We start from the raw sequence: 25,069 nt of genomic DNA on the forward strand, positions 1-25,069 counted from the left end.
CGAGACGCAGGACCGGGAGAGAGAGACACACAGAGAGAGAGAGAGAGAGAGAGAGGGCTTGTCTGTCCACGTCTGCGCTTCGCTGCCGGACTGCGCGCGTGTGTGTGTGTGTGTGTGTGTGTGCGCCCAATTACTCTTCTTTTTTTGTTGTTGTGTTACGCACGGAACGGAAGCCACGGTTCAAGCCCCCGCGATAGATTCGTTTTGATCGCAGCGCGCTTGGGCGGCTTTTTTATTGTGGTTCGAAGGGGAGCGATGCGGCTGGGCACGATGAGAGGATTATCACAGCCGAGAGACAGCCCCCGTGGACGGAGAGGAGATCGGAGGATTTAAGGCGTCCCGACGCGGGGAGGAACGCGCATCGGTAAGCGTGCCGTTTTCACACACCGAACATGAGCACGTTTTTTTTTGGCGTCTAAGTTACTTTACGCAGGGTTATTGTCGATGCACGGGGCACGGGCTAGCTAACCTGGCGAGCTACAGAAGTCCGTTTTTTCAGCCATTGACGTCCGCGCAGCCACGAGATGACCGATTGGCGAAACAGGGAAATGATCTGAGGCTGTAATCGCGCGTTCTTTTAATGTTTACACGCGTAATAGTCGCCGCACGCGGTGTAGTCGCCTCGTAATAACACGGTCTTGTTTGTCTCTCTGTTTAAAGGTTTGCCTGACACGAAGCCAGGGGCTGCTAACCTATAGCTTCTGGAGAGCACTCGGGACCACCTCAGGAGCTGCTGGCCCCCCCCGGATAACGAGCCGAGTACCTCGTCCAGAAACCGCCTACGATGGGGATTTTTGGCCCCTCGCTTTAAAAGATACAACGGGGCATCGCTGCTGGATATTTTGTAGCAGAAAGAAAGAAAGAAAGAAAAGAAAGAAAGAAAGTTGCTACGCTCACACGACTGTTTCCAGGTCAGAGTGGAGGAGGGGGAGGAGCTGTGTTCTTTACGCCTCACTTCAAACGCGTTTTTGTTTTGTTTTTTTGTTTTTTTGCTCCCCCCTTATTTTGGCATCTGCTTGTTTTAGCTCGGGGATATTTTTTGGTAAGTTTCCGGCTCCTGCGTCTGAGAGAAAGGGCATCTTTTATAGGAACACATTTTTTTTGGGTTTCGGCTTTCGGATTACCCCCAGACAACACTGTGGTCATGCACTTTGACCACTGACGTTTTTTTCCAAAGCCCGCCCGTCCCCTCTAAATGTCCCCCTGAACCGGTTACTTTTGGGGTGAGCGTGCGTTTTTTTTTACTCTTTGGTGGGGTAACCAAGAAATGGCCATGGTGAGTGGGGGCTGGGGAGATCCAAACGGGGGCACCAACGGCTTGGGGGAGAAGGGTTACCTGAGGGGGGAGGAGGAGGACGGCTCTCCGCAGGCCGCGGGCAGCGACATGGAGGCCGGCGAGGACGACAAGGCGTGCGTGGTGGACTGCGTGGTGTGCGGGGACAAGTCCAGCGGCAAGCACTACGGCGTGTTCACGTGCGAGGGCTGCAAGAGCTTCTTCAAGAGGAGCGTGCGCCGGAACCTCAACTACACCTGCAGGTAATTCAGAACAAGAAGCCGGACGACTGAGAGCCTGCACATACATGAAAAAAACAACATCGCCTCGGTAGATTTGCCTTGACATCGCGATCTCTCTCTTTAGGGCCATCTGCAATATTCACACCGCAATTTTAATACTTTATATATAACTACACCTTATTTAGCCTTAATAAATGATGAATTAACACTTAATTCATCATGAACAATATATTAGTGAAGTGTGACTAACACTGAATACTTAATGAATCAGTCAAGTATGTGAAGAACTATTCATTATTAACTGTAGTAGTTAAGTAGATGTTAAGTGTTAGTCACACTTAACTAATGAATTGTTCATGATGAATTAAGTGTTTATTAAGAGTGAATAAGGTGTAGTTCTTATAAAGTGTTACCCAGATATAGGGCAGAATCAACTAATTGATTATTGAAATATTTGACAATATTTTAGTAATCGATTCATCGTTTTCTAGACAGACTTAAATAGAGCAAAACATGTTTTATTTTTGATGGAAACCTACTTTGTTTTTAAAGTGTGTAGTGTTTTGTACATTGAACATTTGATTAATATCTGTCTGTGTCTCATCCAATCAGAAAACAGAGTTGGCACAAAGAGCCTCCAAAAACGCTCACTTTAAGTTTACTCAACATGTCCTCAAGTGGCGCCACTTTAGGTTGATGTGATTAAAAAGAAATGAAAAAATACAATTTTCATACAACAGTCACAGCTAAGCGATTAGTCGGAAAAATAATCAATAGATTAATCGATTACCAAAATAATGGTCAGTTGCAGCCCTACCCAGAGGGCAGGACTTTTGTTTACATTTGGATTCTACTGTTGCCAATACAGAACCTGCTCCTAATGAGCAGCTCCACACAGAAAGTGCCATCGCCGCAGTGCGTGATCAAAGAATGGGTTTGGATAAGGACCTAACTTATCTGATTCTCATATTTGCCTTTTGTCGACATCTCCATGGAGACGAGCTGGAGACGTCCCGCTCCCTGTACAGTTACAGTCAGGTCTGAGGAGAGCTGAAAACACTCAAACACACCTTTGTTTGTTGATTTCTTTTTAGCCATTTTTCAACAAAAACAATTATAATGAAATAAGTGCTTGTATTTTATTCTATTTACTGTGTGAAATGTTACGCGGTGTGGCTTTAATAACATACTTTATTGAAATGGTTTAGTGAAATATGTTATTGCAAAAATGTCTCATCATTTAGCTGGGCTGTCACAATATTAACTACATCGACTTATTGTTCAGTAAATGACAGATAAACAATACCTTGCACTTTTTCCCCTTTTGTCTAATGTAATACTTACTTTTTTTTTACCAGAAGTAAGTTATTTTACAATGTATTCATATTTATTGTGAGATATTTTACGATTAAGTTCTGTTCAAACAGATTTTCTCTCATTTTTAAGCTTCAGAGTTAGTTTCTGTGGCATCAAAAGGTCTTCGATAATATCGTTTATCGCTATATTTTCCCGCCTCAATATATCAAACTCCAGATTTTGTCATCATGCCAGGCCTACGTGCAGCCCTTCTCCCCCACATCATTATTATAAAACCATATGACACAACTTTAATTTACAAAACAAATCATATAATTGAATATCAGTCATTAGAATATCATTTCATGACGATCATTTGTATTGGTGCAATAGCCTATACCCAAAACAAATAAAAGGTCTAGATCCCTGCCTTTGCTTTGACTAACATTAAGTCTCATTTTTAAACTCATTTGAAACGTGAAATGTTACACTAATGCTTCATACCCCAGGGCAATAATAGCATTGTTGATTTCACACATATGGTATCGCCAGCATGTTCAGCTGCAGTTCACTCACTCTCTTGTAACATATGACCCGGAATATTCCGCAGCGTGGCTTTAAATGCTTGCCCATCCCACATGTTATAACAATGTATTATAGTAACACATGAAAGGGCAGTCACACACGACAGCCAGTGCTTATGTAGCACCCTGAAAGGAGTGCAGTTCAAATTGCTCCATCTATAGAACCATCTGTTGTCTGGAAATGTGACTTTGCCCGCAGCTTAATGGCAAATGTACAGGTCGCCCGATGCAATATTGAAGCAGCGCGGCCTCTCTCAAGCACTTCCACAAACGATTCCAATCCCGCACTCGAGAAATCTCCACGAGGCTCGAGTGTTTTGCCGTAATTATCATCAAAATTCATAGCCTCGCATTGCGTTAAATTGCGCGGTTGAAGGTTGCCGGAGCTAATTTGAAGCTTCATCGGTCTAAAACACTCTCAAGTACATTTGGAGAGGTCCTGAATGCTAAAAGATTTTGTTAATTCCCCCCCCCCCCACCCCCCACCCCCATTTTGGCGGCTGACACTCAAAAATAAAGTGGTTCAAAAGTGTGTTGCTAAAACCGTGAAATGATGATTCAAAGAAATAAAATAAAAAACATTCTTGTGTGTTGAACATTTGTTTTCTCAAAGTTTTGTAGTGATTTCAAGATGACAAGCGTTTTTTTTTTCACTCTTCAGGTCAAATCGAGAATGCCAGATCGACCAGCACCACAGGAACCAGTGCCAGTACTGCCGGCTCAAGAAGTGCTTCCGCGTGGGCATGCGCAAAGAAGGTAACTTTACTCAACGCTAAACAGACGCTAGCGATGGACGCGGTGACGGAGCATCGCTTTCACCATCAGGCGTCAGGGCACGTTCGGTTATTTTGGGCCTTTTCATGTGTCACGCTGGAGCGCTTTGTGGGTCGGGCCGAAAGCGGACGAATGTTCCGAGCTCTGCAAAATAAAAACCTGCTCCAAGTCCTTTACTCGGTTAAAGTGGAGGGATGGAACTGAAGGAAAGTTGGTCAACTGCCTTAACAGAGCTCACATGGACAGACTAGGTCGACCGATGTATCGGCTGATAATTGGGGCTTTTATAATATCGGCTATTGGCCAATCTTGCTCCGATAAAAGTTGATATGCCGACTGCGGATGGAAATTAGCCTTGAGCTAAATCCGGCATATTTGCAGCACTAGTTGTCTGTTCATTACTGTCCCATTCAAATAAATTAATAAATGAAATGATTATGTCCGGGACCGAAAGTTCTCTGTTCTCAAAATTACCTGTTAAATATATATAATGAAAAGTTTCACTAAACCTCAGTGGATATGGACCTGCTGGATGTCATTTTGAAGCACAGAACATGGAGAATTCAATCCCGGGGTTAGTTTTAAACTCTGCAATTGTATTTCTTATTGCGGCTCAAAATGTCGCGGCTAGCAACAGTATGCTAATGCTAACAGCAACTAATCAAAGCTGGGACAGAAACAAGGATTGAATCACCTAAAGTAATAAAATATAATCGGCCACTGCTGGAGTGGCCAAGTATTTATGTTTTTACAGGATTATAGACCAGACATTCGAAAAAATCGGCCAAAGATATCAGCTGTGCATATCGGCATTGGCCAATGAATCAGTGTTAATTTTGACAACATATTTTAATTTAGTTTTAGTTTTAGTCTTTTGACTAAAATGTAGTTTAATTTTAGTCGAGATTTAGTCAAAAAAATCTTTTCAATTTTAGTCTAGTTTTAGTCGACTAAAATTGCATGTCAATTTAGTCGACTAAATTTAAGACTAATTTAGTCGGCTTTGCTTTTATAATATTCATTATAATCATATTTAATCTTGTTCCTCTGCTTCATGGAGCTGCTCCACATGAACAAAGCTCAGAGCTGATCCTTTGGCAGAGAATTTACATGATCTGAGGCTCTTTCAGACGGTCAGAAGTTTGGATGATTTTAGTCTCTCCCTTTCATTTTTATTTAGTCTTATTTTAGTCGACTAAAATATCTGGACATTTTAGTCATAGTTTTAGTCTCATGAAAAACTTTTAATTTAGTTTTAGTCCAATTTTAGTCGTCAGTCGTAAGACTAAATATACCATGGTCTGGGTGAATACTGGATTCTGATTGGCTGGTGCATTATTTTGGTATAACCGCACACGTAGTCCGGTAGTTAAATCACTGGGATATCACTCCGCTGTGGCGTCGCCATAGCAACGCATGACACAGCTGAATCAGATAAAGGCGTAATTAGTGACTGACAGGAACGTATGAGATGGATTTTGTTTAATTTCAACGTTTTTGGCCAAAACAAAATGTTTGATAAATGTTTGTAGAGGAGAGTGAGCAGCTAGGTTAGCTACTGTTAATAACATATGAGCTTTACATTTCTATTGAAAACGGTTAAGGCTATTCATCATTTTCAGGCGTACATAAAATGATCCTGCATTTAAACATATTTGTCTGGATTAGTAAAGTCAAACATAAAAGTTTGAGTTGGGGGGGCCCAGGTGTGAGCGACTCCACCGCAGCTGTTTCCATAAACAGTTGAGCTGGTTGAGCTAGCTAGCTAGCTTCAGGTTAAACAGCGTAAAAGTGAAATAACTCCTGCCCACGAGTGCCGCATATCGGTGTTTACTTCCAGGGAAAAGTGTTTCCGGGTTAGTCCTGTTGTGTTGTGATTCTGTGCTGATGTTGTGTCGTTGAGCCTGACTGAGATCCTCGTAATAGCTGCGGAGAATGACTCGCTCTGAGACCAGCCTTCAGTGACCGGCTAATAACCCACACAAAATAGTCCCGTAGTCTGGCAGATTTAGTGACTTTAGTAAATGAAACAAATATTTATAAATGTTACGTTTGTGGGACCCTGGTATAAGCGGATTAAACAACTCGGAGCCGTGCATTAGACGGTTATAATGCACGACGCGGAGTCAAGAACACCACGACGCGCAGTGGAGTGGTGTTTTTTTAGTCGACAAAATTAACACTGCAATGAATTCCCCAAAAATCGGCCATGGCCTTATATATTGGTCGACCTCTATTCTTGATCACCTGTAGCTCTTCCACGAAACAATGTCAGTGTGTTTCACTCTCCGGCTTTCAAAACATGCAGCCTTCAATGCTGCGTGTCACTCCCCGGTGTTTCTACTGTGTTTCAAAGTGAAAACACTGGAAATGCACTGCGGAAATAAATGACCCGCTTATCAGGTCATTTCTTCAGATAAGGGCCTGACCGATAATGGCCAATATAGACAACTGGAGGAATATCGGCACAAAATGTGGCCGATATTATCTCAACGCCGACGTTAATGGAACAAAATGTGATAGTGACTTTCTCATGCTTTGGAAAGAGGAGGATTAGAGCTTTAAAAAGAGCCCGGATATCCCAGATTTTCAGGAAAATCTGTGAAATCGTGCTGAAAATTTGTGTCAAAGTGCTCCCTGCTTTACATAACAGCTCTGCGCATGTTACACAATAGCTCATGCACTCCCAACAATACTATACTGAAGAGAGACTTTTTCCATCATCAAATGTGTCCACTGGTCAGTCGGCCATCTTTTTCTGTGTTTACATAGAGCATGGCGGGCAAAAATGTGTCAAAAATGTAGCATGTACCGGGTTATGTCAGTCTCTCCGGTTTGCCGTTTAAACTTTAAAGGAGCTATATCATGCTATTTTAGCCATTCCAAAGTTAAGTATAGGCATTTATATGATATATTGTACCTCTACCATTATGGAGCACTCATTTTTGTGATAAATATAAGTGTTTTCTGGAGGTATTTTTCAAACCCGGAAGACACAACGCTTCGATTCAGTTAACTCCGCCCCCTCTCTCCGCGCATACAACTTTACCGTAATATAAATAAACAACAATAAGTGAAGTTACTTCACGATGCAGTTATACGGAGTTGACATCTGCAACACAGCTTCATAAATGGCTAACACACACAAGTTAATATGCTAACACACATGCTAATATGCTAACACACATGCTAATATGCTAACACACAAGCTTACACGCGTTTGGACTGACTCACCGCTCTGGTCCATCGCTGTTTACATTATGGGACTCGCGTTGGTTATAAAAGTTAATCCACTTTGATTCTGGCGAAGGTTCACCAAACATCCATCAGAGACAGTCACAGAAAAACAATATTTTGGCTGATAGTCGCAGAATCCCGGAGAAAAAAAACGCTAGACGAGTGGCCACTCCTTGAAAAAGGTTGAATAAACTCCGTAGCCAAACGCGCTTCTTTTTCTCCGTGACATGATCGTTAGTTAAGAATAAAGAACAGGTGTGTCCAGTTAAAACGAGCTCCATCTTCAGCTGCAGCGCAAACATGACTGATCTGTTCAGACGCTCAGGGATGTGTTTGTTTTGGCCACAGCTGACCTGGAAGCACCTCAGACACATCCTTTTTTTTTTTTTATTCTTTTTTTTCTTTTTTCCCCCTTCTCTTTGCATCTCTCTTTCGACAGAAATAATGAAAAAGCTGTTTTACAAATTAAAATCAGGCCGTAAGCATAGAATTATGACATTACATTACAGACGTCGAGCACTTCCGTTCCGCTGTTACGACACAACTGAACACTCAGTCGTTCACCAGGAGAGGGTGGAGCCTCAGAGAGCAGGATTCAGGAGGATTACTGAGAGCTGCGTGAATGAAGCCACAAACCACTGGGGGTGTTTTTGATAAGGAAATAGCAGAACAACATGGCTAAAAGCTCTAAAAAGTCGATTTTGCATGATATAGGACCTTTTAAAAAACAGTTCATGCATACTGTATATTCGTGGTAATGATAAAAAAAAAAAAAGAAAAGCTCAATGAACACGTGGACTTTTTAGGTCCAGGGCCTGACGGGGGACCTCGAAGGCACTGACACATCAAGCGTTCAAAATGACCTTTTTGCATTTTGCATGCTTGTACATTGTGTTGTCATTAATAATTTGTAGATGTGCATTTATGAAAGAAACCATAACATGTGTGTTCGTATCGTCAGGAGGCCACACGGGATAAGGGTCCATGATGCACTGGACCTTCTAGACATATTTCTGTCCTCATACAAAAGCTTTAGTGTCCGGAGTTTGCTTCCAAAGCCCAAATAAAGCACAACGCAGGACCCTTAAGTGTATTTTTTCCTTATCACTCAAATCCCTCCCCAGTGTATACAGGGACCCGATAAGACCAATGGGCTGACAAACCGCCGCGGCCCTATCTCGCCTAAGCCAGTCATGTGTGTCAGATCAGTGCCGTGTATTAGTGCGTTAATACACTGTCTGCAGTCGTCAGTGAGTCAGAGGCTCCGGCGGTGACAGGCAGAGGGAGAATCCACGGCTCAGACACCTGTGGCTCTGCGCCCTATAAACCGGGTTAGAGCAGGAGAAAACATCTGCCGTCGATCTGCCACGCGCCAATACGGGGGGGGGTTCGAGCCGAGCCGTGTAAGCCGGCAATCAATACAAATCTATCGGAGACAAATGACAGGGAAGTGGTTAAGGCATTAAGACAGCACGCTGGGGAGGGGTCATAGACTGAATGGGGGATAAATGGGGGGAAAACATTCTAGTGCTTCTGTATGTCAAACAAATAAATACAAAATAAATAAATGAAAAAAACAATAGAAGAAGTGAAATATTTTGAATGATATTCCACCTGTTGAGTATTGCCTTTTTGGTTTACTACTCTTTACACTGCAAAAAGTACCCTCCTAAAAACAAGGAACAAAAATCTTAAAATAAGACATTTTGTCTTGTTTTAAGGAAAAATTCTGCCAATGGGGTCAGCATTTAAGAATTCTTATTTCTAGAATATTTTTTCTTATCATAAAACAAGAAAGAAACACTAAGTTTAAGCAAATAAATGGCTAAAATTAAGCAAAATGTCCTCAGAAACTGGAATAATTTAAGGAAAACATTCTTATTTAGTGAAAAATTTGGGGGTATTTTACTTAAATGTTGCTTGATTTAAGCAAAATTTTCTAAATTACACACATTTTTGAGCAAAATGTAAGATTTTTTTTCTCAAGAAAACTTTGCTCGGCAAAACATTATTACTTTTTAGGGAAAAAATAAGAACTTATTTCTTAAAGTAAGACATTTTTTACTTGCTTAGAATCCACTTTTTGCAGTGTAGGGGAATGTACAGAATGGAATTACCAAAACACAATTACAAAAAAAAAAAGACAATAATAAAAAGCTGTGATTGCACAAATTGTTTTGTTTGTTCATTCAGTGGTCATTTTTATGATCCTATGCTTATTTTTTTACAAATACTTTATTGGGAAACCAAAGCCACAGCTCTTTTTGTTGCAAAATGTAAAAGTGGAACACCCAGTACCTCATTTTGTTTTAAACTACTCAAATTGTTCCTAACACATTCCGTCATGGGGATGAGTTTATAAGCACATTTCACAACTTTAAGGGAGCTAAGTGGAGCTTTAGCTAACAACAGTAATGCTAACAACAGCTAGCCTGCTGTGTAGCTGCATGAATTTACAAAATACTGAAGGAACAGAGCCTTTAAAGGGACTATGTGGAGTTAAAATTTAAAAATGTTAAAATGATGTATTTTTCTCCCCCTACATGTTCCAGCCATGTCCTAATGCAGGGGTTGGCAAGTTTGCGTCGTGGACGGCCCATTTTCATCATCGCCAAAACACCCAAGGGCCGAACCTCAACATTGTAGCCTAAAGTAAAGAACTATTTTCTGCCAATGTTTTACATCAGTGGTTCCCAAGTGGCTTTGGGACCCACCTTTACCCTCGGATGACAAGCCGAGGACCCAAATATAACTGTCATTTGTCATATAGCGTATAAAATATTGGATTTTCCACGCAAGCAGTAGATATCCCTTTAAGACTGAAATTATGATCAAAATTACCCAATAACTTTCATTTTAACAGACACAGCTAGTGTTTCCATGCAGTTTCAGATGGAATATATTGAAAAAAAGTTCCCTATAGTCTCGCGACCCACTGAAAATGGTTCCGTGACCCACTATTGGGTCCCGACCCACCAGTAGAGAATCACTGTTCATCCTTATATATGACCAAGCGGGATGTTCTGACAGGACATTTTTAAAATACTGACACTCTTGCTCACATTTTACGAGTACTTTAACAGGTATTTGATCTCTTATTTGCACAATAATATTTCTCAAAACCATCTTGGGGGCCAGAGGTTCTGTGCTAGAGGGCCAGATTTGGCTCCCGGGCCTGTTTTAGTTTTTAGTTTTAGTTTGTTTATTTGAGCATCCGATGCATACAGGTATAGTATACATATAACATACAGAATTATTCACAACATAAGAGTTTACTGCTGCTCAAAGGGAGTAGGAAGAAGTTAGTTATAACTTATAAGGCCCTCCCCCTCCTTTCAGACTTACACAACTTAAACTACTGCTCACGGCACAATATTTTTAATGTATAATTTGGCTTTAACCATGAGATCTATGCGGCAATTCCAGACTGAGGAATTGCCTTAGTAGCAAATGAAATCAACAAATGGCTCCTCTTAGCAAATCCCAAACAGTAAAGTCATTAGTTCATAACATTCTTGTGTTGCGCTTGCATAAGGTTGAAGGTGCACATTCTGGACATCACATAATAAATCCGGATTCATAACATACTTCTCATTATCGGATCAAAATAATGTTGCCTACCCCGTCCTAATGTGTAGAATGAACTCAGACCTATTCAACTGCCTCTAAAATCCTGCACTGTCACTCCAAAAGGTGTTGATTCGGGTCTGAAGTGCCGTCATGCACGAGCTTAATGTAGAAGCTGCAGTTACGCATAAGGCCTGAGATGGCAGTAGTGAGCATAAAATCACAAACTTGCATCTAGCCCCTTTAAGATGTCGTTAAATGTAGCTGTGCAAAACGCCAGCAAAGGGCACAAACTGTCATCGATCTGCTGCAGTGGAAAGGGGAAGCTAGTTTCAAAGTTAGCCACTGGCAAACATGCTAACATGCTAACCTGCGCGACAGGATCAGAACAAGTTTGGTGAAGACAATGGTGAGGAAAATCTTATTTCTGACAATAAAACGAAAGTGCAAAGATAATCATGACACACTTTTTGAACCTTTAAGAAGGGGATGATTTGTTTGGTGTCAACAGAACCAGAACAAAGCTTTATTCTTTGATATTAAGACCAGACATATGGTTCCATTAAATGCCCTCAGAGCCCGTTTTTAGGAATGAACCTGTGTGAACTGTCAGACAAATGATCTGGAAATGCAACTTATTGCACTTCAAAAAGTAAATATCAAGCATTGGCTTAAATGACTTTAATTGAGGAAATGCATCTTGTTTTGAGGGGTTTTCACTCATTTAGACCTTTTTCCTGATCTGATTATTTTGCTAGTTTGATGACATTTCAGACTGGTTCTGTGGTAAATATCGCTTGAAATAAGAAAGCAAAACTGCCAGTGGGACAAGACCATTTTTCTTTCCCCATTGGCAGAGAAACTTACTTGAAATAACGGCGAAATGTATTGAAACGAGTCAGAAACATCTCAGAGCAAGTGAAATAATCAAGGTCAAATGCCTACATCTCAACTAGTCAAAATAACAAAAATTAGGATTATTATGCTCAAATTGAGACTTCTAAACTAATCCAGTAAATGACTTTTTGCAGCGTGTTTGATGAGCACAGGAGCACCAGCAGCAGTGCTCCACTGAGGTCTCACTGAATGAGTGACGTTCCCCTCGCAATATAGCTTGGTCATGATAAATGCTCTCAACTTATACAGCGCTTTTCCACCTCCATAAGGCACTCAAAGTTCTTCACAGCAAGGAACCGGTCCCCCATTCACTCTCTCCTTCACACACCCGTTTACCAGAGGACACAACCACAGTGTGCACGTGTGGGAGCTCTACCCGCTCTACCATCTGCGCCACTGCTGCCTGAGCTAGTGCTGTACGGTCCTCACATCCGCACATCATCCCATCAAACGTCCTGGATCATTGCAACTGTCAGCGAGGGTTCTCCCAAAGCTGTACAATCGGTAGCCTAGCTAAAGTGGACAGGCTAGTTAGCAACATAATGCTAGAGAATATAATGAGATAATGCTAAGATCTACAAAACTCATCTAAATGGATCCTTTTCCTCACGTCATAAAATTTTTTCCCATCTTTTTTTTTTGTGGGGGGGATTCAACTCATTTTGTAACTTTTTTTGTCTTTTTTTTTTTGTTCTTTTTTTTTAAAATTTTTTGTCACATGTTTTGTCATTTTTTTGTCATGTTTTGTCACTTTTCTGCCATTTTTTTGTCATGTTTTGTCACATTTTTGTCACATTATTGTCACATTTTTGTCATTTTTTGTCACATTTTTGTCATTTTTTGTCACATTTTTGTCACATTATTGTCATTTTTTTGTCACATTTTTGTCATTTTTTTGTCAAAGTTTTCACACTTTTTTGTCACATCTTCGTCATTGTTTTCGTCTCAGTTCTGTCGCTATTTTCACACCTTTTTTCCCAGAAGCTTTTGGATCGGGGTAAAGCCAAACTGGAGAAAATGTGCTCGGTTCAGGTGGGAGTCAAGGGGTTAAACAAATTCCTTTCATCTCCTCTCAACTCCTGTCCTTAAACATGTTGTATTTCCTCTCCTGGGATCGTTCACGTGCTCAGCCGTTCCATATTTGTCTAGAGAAGAGTCCACTGTAATCGCCTTATGATAAAACTACAATAAAATGTGCGCCCTGCATGTACCACGTTTATTGGCTAATAAAAGAACGTGCACAGACGTTCTATTGTCAATGATCAAGTTTTGATTGGGAGGACCTTCACACATTGATTACACAGCAGTTTTACTTTGGTATAGTAATACACACAGTAATATACACTGTCTTATCCAGTAGGGCTGAGCTCAATATAACGTATTGGCAATATATCGTTGTGGGATACGAGGCAATACACGTATCGTATCGAGGCTCCTGTATCGCGATACGTAAATATGCTTGACTAACCTTTGTTTTTATTCAGAACTTCTCACAACACGCTCTTGAATTACTGCAATAAAAGGCTTACATTGTGCACTGAGCTTATTCAGCATAATAGAAGCTCCATTTTGTGCACCTGTGAGATCCTTTCAGGTGAATAGGGAAAAAAATGTTTATTTACAGATATCAATTTGAAACTGCTGCTGTCGATCACTGGCATAAATGTGAGAAAAAAATACACTGCAGGTTTTCTGTCATTTTCTCTTTTCATATAAGAACAAGGTGTTTTATGCCTAAAAATGCACCAAATTTCCCATCTTTTCAGCGACGAAACCTGAATAATTGATAGAGCTACATTCAAATGTATGGTTTCATTTTATTGATAAATGAGTTACCAAGACTTTCTCAGAGGGGATTTAGGATTTCTTGTTTAGTTTTAAAATAAGCTGTTTTTTAGTAGAAAAATGTGTAAAAATTTAATTTTCACCTTATTTTTTGACATTCAAAACTCAATAAATGGGGTTTAAGGGATTAAATAATAAAAAATCCCTCTGAAAAAATCTTCCAAATATTGTTCAGTCCAAGGCTGGAAAATTTGAAGTCTTTAGGTCCGACTGACGTGGACATAGTGTCGCCACAATGACAGAAAAATGTGTTTTGAGAAAAAGGCCCTTGAAATTGCATTCTCCCATGTAAGTCTATGGGGGAACATTGAATTAGCGCAATATTTAAACATGTTATTGTGAAGATTAGGTATATTTTCTGTTTCTGGGTGAAAGCTTGTATGTTCAGAGACCAATTTGGCCCAAAACCTGAAAACTGACACATCATCAGAGATAGTCCTTTTTATTTGAAATGAAATAATTCTACACAATTCTAACCAAACAACTAACCTTTTACTGTGAGACAGAGCTGGCATGAAGGTTTTGAGCAGAAATAAAGGTGTGGGGCGCAATTTAAACCTCTGCTAGTCAAAGGTTTTGCGGCACTAACCACCGATCTATGGCCCTTCACCCTGTGTACGCTTCAGTATACGGCCCCCCATGAAAAAAGTTTGGACACCCCTGCTGTAGTGTCTCCCCTTAAAATTCAGAATATAACTTGTATTATGGGCACTCTATCGCGATGCATTTGAACCGCGATACACATCGTGAATTCAAAATCAAGATTGAAATCACAGAGCTCTATAAGGTTGGCAAGTTGTTCGTATTTTTATTATTATGAGCTAAATACGACCACACAAATGGTTTATATTGTGGACCTTCTTTTTTCGTCCACACGATCCATCCCACAATGCAAACTCTTTACGACCCCTTTGCACCTTTCCCCTAAACCCGCGTTATCTCCCCGCTCCGAGCGCTCGCTGATTTATGGCCGTTTGCCCGTCTTCGTCCTCCATTATCACCGCGGAGCATTCTAATGGGGGGGAACGCTACAGCTCCCCGAAGACCAGCCGCCCGGTCAGACCGCCTCCTCCACAGGCTGAAAGGTCAGAGGTCACGGGGAGATTCGGAGCTGCATTCCTGATAATGGCCTGCGCTCTTTCTCTCCTCTTCTTCCTCAAGGGCGAATTATCTGGCCAGACGCGGCGGCGTTTCAATTCATGGCCTCTCGAATGAATATATCGGCCCCCAGTCGTCGGTCTGTAATGCTATTCGTCGCGGGTAATTCTTCGAAAGGCTTCATGTGCGAAGCCTTTCTTTGTTTCAAGGGCGTTTCAAGGGTTCAGAACGCGGAGAGGGAGGAAGTTCTCGGGGTGATTGTCATTGGGAAAGCATTACGTTCTGCCCAAAGGAGGATTTTGTCTCTGGCTTTCCGAATGAATAGAATATTAATCTTTAAATTGGATAATCAAAATGGACTCAAATAGATTGTAGTGATTATTCCACAGGACCGAGCTCATCCTTTTGTGGTCTGTAGAGGGTCTATCTATAAGATGCTTTATTTTGGCTTTTTAAAGACACCTTACACCTGGCATTTTTGTTGAATAACAACATTTAAAGCCCTAGAACTACTAGCCACCAGTATGGTATCAAAACAATGGATTGAAAGCAGGTATGCTTGTCGGTGCAGGGACAGCACTAAAAGAAGTCACTTCATGGGCTGGGCAATGAATCGCAATATAATCAAAATCACAATCCCTACTGTGGTCAGGTGTCTAAGTTCATCCATCCATCTTCTTCCACTAGTCGGTTTCCGGGTCGTGGGGGCAGCTGTTGGAGCTGCCCAAATCACAATGCACCAGCCCCTTACGGCTCCTCCTGCAGGTGGTGGGTCCACGGGAGGACGGCCTCACGATTAACCGGGCCTGTTGGTCTCTCATAAGGGGCTTCTGAACCGCTCTTTGTCTGACCCGTCACCTAGGACCTGTTTGCCCAGGGAGACCCTACCAGGGGCACAAAGCCCCCGACAACAGAGCTCCTAAGATCATTCGGGCGCTCTAACCCCTCTACCACGTTAAGGTGGCGGTTCCAGGAGGGGGTGTCTAAGTTCATGAATCATGAGCTATATTTATTTTATTATGAATAATTTAAATTGAATAGAAAATTATGAGAACAACTTTTCTTTGTCATATAGTTCAGCCCTGCTCATCAGTATCTCCAGGATTGTTTTGCGTAATGGATAGAGCATGGAAGTGCCCTAAGCATCACCGGGTCCGTTCTCATGACTCAAAATCTGTTATTCAGGGAATCATCGATTCTATAGAGTGCCATTTAAAAAAAAATGGTGTCTTGTTTACCATGATCAGTTCCCCCTAATCTCACAGTGGGGCACTCAAAGCAACATAAGAGATGCTTAAAAGAGTAGCCTTTCATTTTGAAATGTTCCCATTCACATACAGTCAGTACAGAGAAGCAGGTTTATGAGCCACAATTAAGCAGGATTTGTTCATTTTAAAACCCTGAGGCGCATAGACCTGTTGAATCGAGCAGATTGGTAAGACGTTTGACGCCAAACCGGATGTTTGTCAGCACCCGCCATGATAAGAAGCGTCCGAATTGGGCTGTCCGTTAGGAAGGAGTTAGGAAAAGAAGCCTAAATGCTAACTATCATAGCCACTTAAGCATAGGGATGACTGGTGCTAACTAGCCGGTGATTAGGAGCAATGTGCCATCCCAGAATCCACTGTGCCAAACTAAGAGATCAAACAGTTGACCCCATGAAAGGTTAAGGATTAGTTGCTAGTGTTAGTGTTAGTGTTACTTAGAGGCTATAATTTGATGGTTTCTGACGCAGCCACATTGGAACAAAACAAATCTCTGCTCGAACTCCATTTTTAACTTGTTCCTCCCTCTGTCCTCTCCCCCCTCCTCCCCCTGTCCTTCCCCTGTGCCCCCAACCTTAACCACAGCAGTCCAACGCGGCCGCATCCCCACTCAGGCCAGCCTCAGTCCCTCCATCACTCCGATAGGGGGCGCCAGCGGTCTGGGAGGCGAGTTCTACAATAACAACAACGGCGGGGGCGGCGGGGGCCAGCCCGTCTCCGAGCTCATCTCTCAGCTCCTGCGGGCCGAGCCGTACCCCAACAGCAGATACGGGCACCAGTACGGCCAGCAGACCGGGCCCGACAACGCCATGGGGATAGACAACATCTGCGAGCTGGCCGCGCGCCTCCTCTTCAGCATCGTGGAGTGGGCCAGGAACATCCCCTACTTCCCCGAGCTGCCCGTCTCCGACCAGGTGGGACCTTTGCCGCCCCCTTTTCTGTGACCGTTTTTAGAGCCACATATACAGTCGCTCATTTGGATCATTGTTGTTGCAAAAAGGAAGCTCGATTGTGCTGTTCACTGTCAGCATTTCCTAACGGAGCGAGAACAATGCAGTGGCTTTGGGAGTTTACATGAGAATGAGAGGCTCCCATTTTCCAGTCAACCTTAGATATTTATATTAAGCTAATCCTTATATATATATACGTTAGGGCTGTGCAATTCATCGAAATTTGATTACGATTTCGATTACAACAGTAAACAATTACAAAATTAGCATAATCGCAAAAAATCTATGATAATTTTTTTTCACATTTTTTTTTGTCCACATTTGTTTTTTATTTATTTATTTATTTATTTTTTTGGTTAATTTTATTTTATTTATTATTATTTTTATTTTATTTATTTATTTATTTTTTATTTTTTTGCAAAGCAGACTTGCGCTATTTCACGGCGCTGGGATTATTTTCCCTTCGCTTTTCACGTGCCATGACTCATGCTTTTTTGTTCTGACATAAAAACAAACGGCGCTGTGTGATGATGTCATCAGGCCGCGCTGCTCAGTTTACTTGCGCAGGTGTGAGGGCTGGCCAGCAGGGGGCAGGTGTGAAACAGGGACCTCTCTTTAATCGAGGCGCACTTGAAATCATTTGTACTTTTATGACTGTCCAGAAAACATAAAATATCATCATAGTGTTTTGATTAATAAATAAATAAAATAAAGATAGACTTTTTTTTAAAGGCAACAAATAATCGTTTGAATAATCGTGATTTCACTTATGACAAAAATAATCGTGATTATTATTTTTTCAATAATGGAGCAGCCCTAATATACGTGGTATGTTTAATCTCCTTCAGTATTTTCAGGGTAAGGCAGTACAATGGCCTGTGGAGAAAGTCCAGTTGTGTTTCTACTTGTGTTTCGCTTGCGTTTGGTGGTTTTATCAATAATGAAATGTGTGCTGCTGTAGTGTAAGGCCTAGGGGGCACTGAAGATCCCTGGTCTCTCAATTCTGAGTGTTTTTCAAGCTGCTTCAGTTGGTGCACAGGCTCCTCTTGTTTTTTGTCCTTCTTTTGGTTTAGTACCATATCAGTGTTGGTTTATTACTAGTTTACACCAGGTAATAAAGTTCAGAGCTGATTCACGTTAGCCCAAGCTTTGACTGGATGAAGTCCTGATGGTTCTTCTTAGTACCATTGGTGGTGCAGTTGGTTTAGCAGCTTGTCCCATGAACGGAAGGTCCGGGGTTTGAATTCCGCGTCCTTAAGGTGCTCACTGTTGCTGTGTCCTTGGGCAAGACACTACACCCTCCTTGCCTCCACTGGTGTATGAATGGGTGAGTGGTTCCTTGCTGTAAAGCGCTTTGGGTCTGATGAAGGTATAAAAGCACTGTACAGGTGCTCGTCAAATAATGAGAATATCATCAAGAAGTTATTTTATTTCAACTTAAAATGTGAAACTAATATGTGATACAGACTCATCACATGCAAAGTGACATAAGCCTTTGTTTGTTTTCATTTTGATGATTGTGGCCTACAGTCCATTTTTAAAATATTCAAAAAAAATCTTAATAATAATAATAATCAAAATGATAACAAATAAAGGCGACATATCTCACCTTGCATGTATTGGTCCATCATATATTAGTTTCACAGTTTAAGTTAAATAACAGAAGTGAATGCACTTTTTCATGATATTCTAATTATAGAATTATAATTTATTATAGTTTCCTCCCAAAAGACTAAACTTACCATTAACGATACATATTTTATGACGTTTTGTTGCTAGCGAGCTGTTTTCCCACGCTTATCCATTCAGAATTTTCCATCCATTCCATCCATTCAGAACACATTTAGTGCCTGTGTATAACACAAAAGACATTTCCTTAATGGGAGACAGCCGCAGCTAAAGACAGGAGACATGCATTACAAAACTGAAAATGAGGTTTTCACTTTTGTAACAACATCTCAGTCGCTCCTTCAGACTCCACACTTTCCAGTCTAGGACTGAACATTTGAATGTTTTCATTGTCTAATTCCTGCCTGATTTATTGAGTTTTAAACATAAGGCAATTATAATCTTTGCAGATTTGTTTCCACTCATTAATAGCTAATTAACAACTAAACAACCATAAATAAAGCTATACATTTAAATCTGCCGATATTTAATATGTAGATTATGACGGCGAACATATTTTGGGCATTTTTATACATAAAATGGATGAAAACATCAAATAACTGGTATGTACATCAGTAATCTAAAGCAAACGTTTGAACATATATATGGCGTGTAGTATCCCATGTAACCGATGGACTGCTGTGTCCGCAGGTGTCTCTGCTGCGTCTGAGCTGGAGTGAACTGTTTATCCTGAACGCAGCTCAGTCGGCCCTGCCCCTGCACATGGCGCCGCTGTTAGCCGCCGCCGGCTTCCACTCGTCCCCCATGTCTGCGGAGCGAGTGGTCTCCTTCATGGACCAGGTGCGAGTGTTCCAGGACCAGGTGGACAAGCTGACCCGGCTACAGGTGGACTCTGCGGAGTACAGCTGCCTCAAAGCCATCGCGCTCTTCTCCCCCGGTAAGAGGCCGCACGTGTGAGGAGGAAGATACAGCAGGCTTCCCTCACAGACTTCAACTATTCAAATATTCCTGTTAAACGCTAAACTAGGGCTGGGCAATATGTGCAAAACAACAATAATGTTTTTACTCCGAGAGAGGGATCTTGACCTTTGGTTCAATCATTTTTTTAATGAAAACATAGAAAACATACAGCTTATAGTAAAAGCTTAATTTGATCAAAATTATGGCTGTCACGATAATTACTGGGACAAAATATCATTTTGCAATACATCGCAATACTTCTTTAATGTGATACATGTATCGCAGGGGTCTCCAACAGTCGGCCCATGGGCCAAATCCGGCCCGCGTGATGTTATAATCTGCCCCCTGACTTGTAGAGCACAAATTCATGAGTGTTTAAAAAAAGCCCATTCCTGTGTGAAGTTATTGATTTTTATGGATTTTTTTTATATCCAGAATGCTCACTCCAGCCACTAGGGGGCAGCTTAAACATAGAAATCAATGAATTCCACATGTGTCCAGCAGAGGACGCTGACATAATAAGAGATCAGGATATAAACAACACATTATAATCACGTGGTAAATGAAACGTCTGCCCCTGGGCGGCTGTGGCTACAGTAGTAGCTTGCCACCACCACGTGCTGAGTGAATGAATAATGACTACAGTGAAGCAGAGACTTGTTAAGTGCAATACAAGTGTAAGCCCAGGTTACAGTCAGGCTCATTATTACTCATTTATTGAAAAAAGTTTCCTCAATAGTATTTTCACAATCAAAGCATATTTTACTGGAGCTTTTGTTTCTGGACCCCGACAACACAACGCTGATATATTTTGTCCCCCAACGAAGTTTACATGGAGACCCCTGGTGTATCGCATTGGAAACTATGTATCGCAATACAGTGGGGAATATTTAGAAAAAAATCGGGGAAAATGTCTTTTTGATCAACAAAACAATGTAAAAGAAGATATGTTTGCAGCACATTTTTACTTATTTCTCATGGTTTGCAAAAATATTGCTTCATCACCGCTGTCGAGAAACTTCCCCAAAGTATTGAGATATTCATGTTTGTCATTAAGGCCCAGCCCCACTTGCGGTTCGCATTTGGTGCATCCTTAAATCGCACTTGTCCTTCATCTGCTTATTACAAAGCTGAAGTCGTTGAACATTCCGACACAGAGGAAGATAAAACAGAATTGTGGGCTGTTTTGTCCTCGTTATAGAGAATACATTAACCGCGAAACTCCACAAACGACTCGCTCCCCTGAACACCCAGTTTTCTGCCCGAGCCCGTTCACGCCGCCATTTACCAAAGCGCCCGTAATGATGTCGCGGAGTTGCCTACTTTATTAGCAGTTAATTGCGCACCCAAACAAAGCGTTGGGAAATCAATGGTCGGATTCTCTCTCATGTGTGAAATCTGGGACAAACCGGGGTCAGTGTCTCAGTGTTGCTGAGGAAAGCGGGTCAGAGCAAAACGGCACTGGACCATTAGCGCGGCGTTGGTCCATTTTGGCTCCATCTTCTGGCATCTTTAAGGGAATGTCCCGAGGAGGAACGCGAGGCCTGCGCGGGAGTTAACCTGCAACTCCTCAAGACCATTTATCGTTGGATAATCTTGTAAAAAAAAAAATGTGTGTGAGCTTGACAGAAATAGTTGAGCCGGTGATGGTTTCCGTCACGACCGTTTACATAACCGGCCCACACTGGTGAGTAACGCCGGCTCAGTGTTGACTTCAGGCAGCGCCGAGACCGAAAACACTGGAAAACATAGAGTGGGTCTGACCATGAAGTGTTTCCCGGAGGTTTAGAAATTGTCAAACAAATACAATTCATATTTTAAGCTTTGGAAGACAACATGGAGTAATATTTTGGACTTTTTGGTTTGTTTGTTGTTTGTTGCTGAAGGGCTCGGTACTTCCTGGATTATGTTTTGCAACAGACGGACCATGAAACTGCCTTAACCTCTTCACCCCCCACCCGAACAGAGCACATTTTCTCCAGCTCGGCATTACCCAAATCTAAAAGCTTCTTGAAAAGGATGAACAAAAATGTGATAAAACAGACAAAAACACAACAAAAAAGCGTTTAAAAAAAACAGCAACTAAGGAAAAGAGACAAAAACTACAAAAACACAACAAAAAAAGTGGTAAAAAAAGATGAAAACATGACTTAAGAGTGATGAAAGAGTAACCGTGGTCAGCGCTCGTGCTTCACAGAAGGTCCTGGGTTCGGTTCCCACCCGGACGGGGCCTTTCTGTGTGGAGCGTGTTCTCCCCGTGTCCGCGTAGGTTTTCTTCCGGGTACTTTGGTTTCCCCTACCACTTAAAACATGTACAATAGGCCAGGATGAATGAGGGTGCGTTTGAGAGTGCACAAGGGGGACGACGGATGGAAATCAGCCCAAAGCTACAATCCTACAAAATTAATTAAAAAAAAAACATGACAAAAATGGGGTGGAAAATGGATGAAAACAAGAAAACAACAAAAAACACAAACAAAAACTACGAAAACACAACAAAAGAAGATGAAAAAGATGAAAACACTACAAAAAAATGCTTCAAAAAACGTGATAAAAGTTTTAGCTTTCCAATGAGGCACTACACTGGCCAAGAAGCTTTTAGATTTGGGTAAAGCCAAACTGGAGAAAATGCGCTGGGTTACAGTGGGGAGTAAAGTGTTAAACTGTTCAATCACCTCCGGACTCGTTCTGGGCAGCTCTGCGCTCAGTGTGTTCATCACGGCGCAGTCAATTTCCTAGCAAAGTTAGAAAGCTTGTTCACAGTTTGATCGCATGTCATTCCTATGGCTGCCAGCAGAGGACTCTCTGAGCCAATCTGAAATCCAGCCCAGTCTCTCACTCCTTACTGTCTTCACTTCATACTGTACATGATTTTGGATTAATTCACTTAAAGCTATTCCAGCTTCGAAGTCACCACTGGCTTCTTTCAGTGGTTCCTCAGCTGGTTTCATGACTTCAGGACCCATACATCACATTAGAGACGAGATGAGAAGAATTTAGTATGTAATAAATTGTAAAATAGTGCAATTTTCTCAAAGATAATTATAGATACAGACGGCATCTCTGGAATCGCCCATATATGGTCATTTTTGAAAACAGTTAAGGGGGAAAACAATTTTGAAAAAATGTAAATTTTCTCTAATTATTCAAAAACTACTGAAACAAACGCTGAAATATGAACATAGTTTCTACTAAATAATGATACAAAGACATGGGGAGGAGCAAAGTGGTTCAACAGCCCATAAATACATAAATAACGGAGAATGCTAACTTGATGCTACATGTTAGCATCGGGCTAATGCTAACGGTTAGCTAGCGCTTGCTACAACTGCCGTTTTTTCACATCTACTGAACAATCTGCTGTAAGAAAATATCCATATGGGCCCGATTTACACTTGACTTTATTTGTATGTGATAAATAAGTTGATATTCCACCAGAAAATGGCAAAAAAGAGGGAAAAATTGTGTTTCTCTAAAGATTCTATTTTCCCCCTCGGTGAAGCCACGCCCCCTTCTATGACGAGATGCCGTCTGTATCTATAGAAGAAGCCCTATATACGCTAAACAACTTGATAGCAGTATTTTGTACAAACTTATGATTATTATTATTTTTTTTCAGAAAAGAAATATTGAAATGGTAAGGCTTGTTGGGTAGTAACGGAATCCATGTATTTAGAATACGCATTTTAAATAGTAAGAAAAGTGAAGTCATCTCTGCTGTCATTGCAAAGTGCTTTATAATACATGCAATTTAATTCATGTTTTTGAGCTACACCACATTTGTACATAGCCATAAAGCAAATACATGTGAAAGTATTTTATGACAGTAAGTATTCAGAATACAGTGCTCTGATTGGACAAAGCAACAGAATACGTTACAAAGTACATGTTTAGGCAAGTGTTCAGTATTCTGTACCGTAACACAAAGTATTCTCCCCAACACTGGTGGTCCCATGACCCACTTTTAGGTCCTAATCCACCAGTTGAAACCCATTGTTTTAGCTGTGGACATCTCTTTACACTTTTCTAAACACACACATCATTATAAGTTGTACAACCAATATATCGAGGCTAAGCCAAAACAAAGCATGATACAACGAATATGAAAGCTTTATAGTTCGTCGAGATGGAAATTTGTATTTGGTTTCACCTTAAAAACAATCAAATGACCTGAATGGCTGATGAACTGTTGGCTCTCCTCTTTCAGACGCGTGTGGCCTCACGGACCCGGTGCACGTGGAGTCCCTGCAGGAGAAGGCCCAGGTGGCTCTGACCGAGTACGAGCGCATGCAGTACCCGAGCCAGCCGCAGCGCTTCGGCCGCCTGCTGCTGCGCCTGCCCGCCCTGCGCGCCGTGCCCGCCAGCCTCATCTCGCAGCTCTTCTTCATGCGCCTGGTCGGGAAGACGCCCATCGAGACGCTCATCCGCGACATGCAGCTCTCCGGGAGCTCCATCAGCTGGCCCTACTCAGCCGGACAGTAACCCCTTTCGCCTCCCCTCCCGCCACCCCCTCCGAACCAAAAAAAAAAGAAGAAAAACTGAAGACATTTTCGTCCACCTGTGGCGGGGAGGGGTTGCCAGATCTGAAGAGAAACCGGGGGCGTTGCCATGTCCGAGTCGCGAGGGCTGAACTTTTTTCAAGCTCTTTGGGAGTTCTTTCTGCTGGCCCCGTGTCAAACTCTCCATCTCCTTACAAATACTTCACCGTTTTGTCCATCTGTGGCCAAGAAACAGGTCTTGGCGCGTTGCCAGTTTGGAAGTTTGGACTCCAAAAGGTTGCCAGGTTGCGACACAAAATGAACCCTGAACTGGCCCTAGGCGCAAGAGGTCCTAGGTACAATACGGTAGCCATTTCCCTCTATCTTCATTTGAAAAACGTACCAATTTTGTCCATCTGTGGCTCAGAAACGGGGCTTGGTGCGTTGCCAGGTTGGAAGAAGACTCCAAAAGGTTTCCAGGTCTTAGTTGCGACACAAATTAAAAACTGTACAGGCCCTGGGTTCAAAAGGTCCGAGGTACAAACCTGTAGCCATTTCTCTCCATCTTCATACAAGGGAAAAAAAAACGAACCAATTTTGTCCAGAAACGACTTGGAAGCGTTGCCAGTTTGGAAAAGGACACCGATTTTTAGAAGGGATGCCAGGTCAGAGACACGACCTGCCTGCCACAAAGACAAAAACTGAGACGCGGCAGCTGCGGTTCATTGTCATATGTGAGCGACTGTACAGACACGAATGGACAGTTCTGAAAACTGAAATCGGGCGAATTTATGACAAAAAAAAGGGGGGAAAAATCACCAAAGTTTGTACGTGGAAACATAATCCGAGACATTTGCCATTGTCGCTGTAAGAGCTTGGACCAATACCTCAGAAGACTTGAATGCTTTAGTCTGATCAAACCTCTGTACGCGCGGATCACCACAAATCGCCTTGTTTTTTGACGACTGCCTTGC

At 41.9% G+C, this 25,069-nt stretch overlaps 1 protein-coding gene and 1 long non-coding RNA gene across 3 annotated transcripts in view; both read left to right on the plus strand.

The window, feature by feature from the left end:
* The window catches only part of LOC306973284, a 547,876-nt gene that overhangs the window by 449,135 nt on the left and 73,672 nt on the right, over positions 1 to 25,069 (plus strand). The window lies entirely within an intron of this gene.
* On the plus strand, positions 1,253 to 24,671 carry nr2f6a (nuclear receptor subfamily 2, group F, member 6a). 2 transcript variants are annotated; one of them, XM_079568630.1, is made up of 5 exons: positions 1,253 to 1,536; positions 4,057 to 4,151; positions 16,664 to 16,992; positions 19,348 to 19,594; positions 23,825 to 24,671. In XM_079568630.1, the coding sequence occupies exons 1-5, from the start codon at positions 1,268 to 1,270 to the stop codon at positions 24,097 to 24,099; spliced, it is 1,215 nt and encodes a 404-aa protein (XP_079424756.1). In that variant the 5' UTR covers positions 1,253 to 1,267; the 3' UTR covers positions 24,100 to 24,671. The 2 variants fall into 2 exon arrangements, with proteins under 2 accessions (XP_079424756.1, XP_079424757.1); XM_079568631.1 differs by having other exon boundaries at positions 16,667 to 16,992.

Source organism: Gobius niger, assembly GCF_951799975.1.
Source record: "Gobius niger genome assembly, chromosome: 13".
NCBI classification, from domain to species: Eukaryota; Metazoa; Chordata; class Actinopteri; order Gobiiformes; family Gobiidae; genus Gobius; species Gobius niger.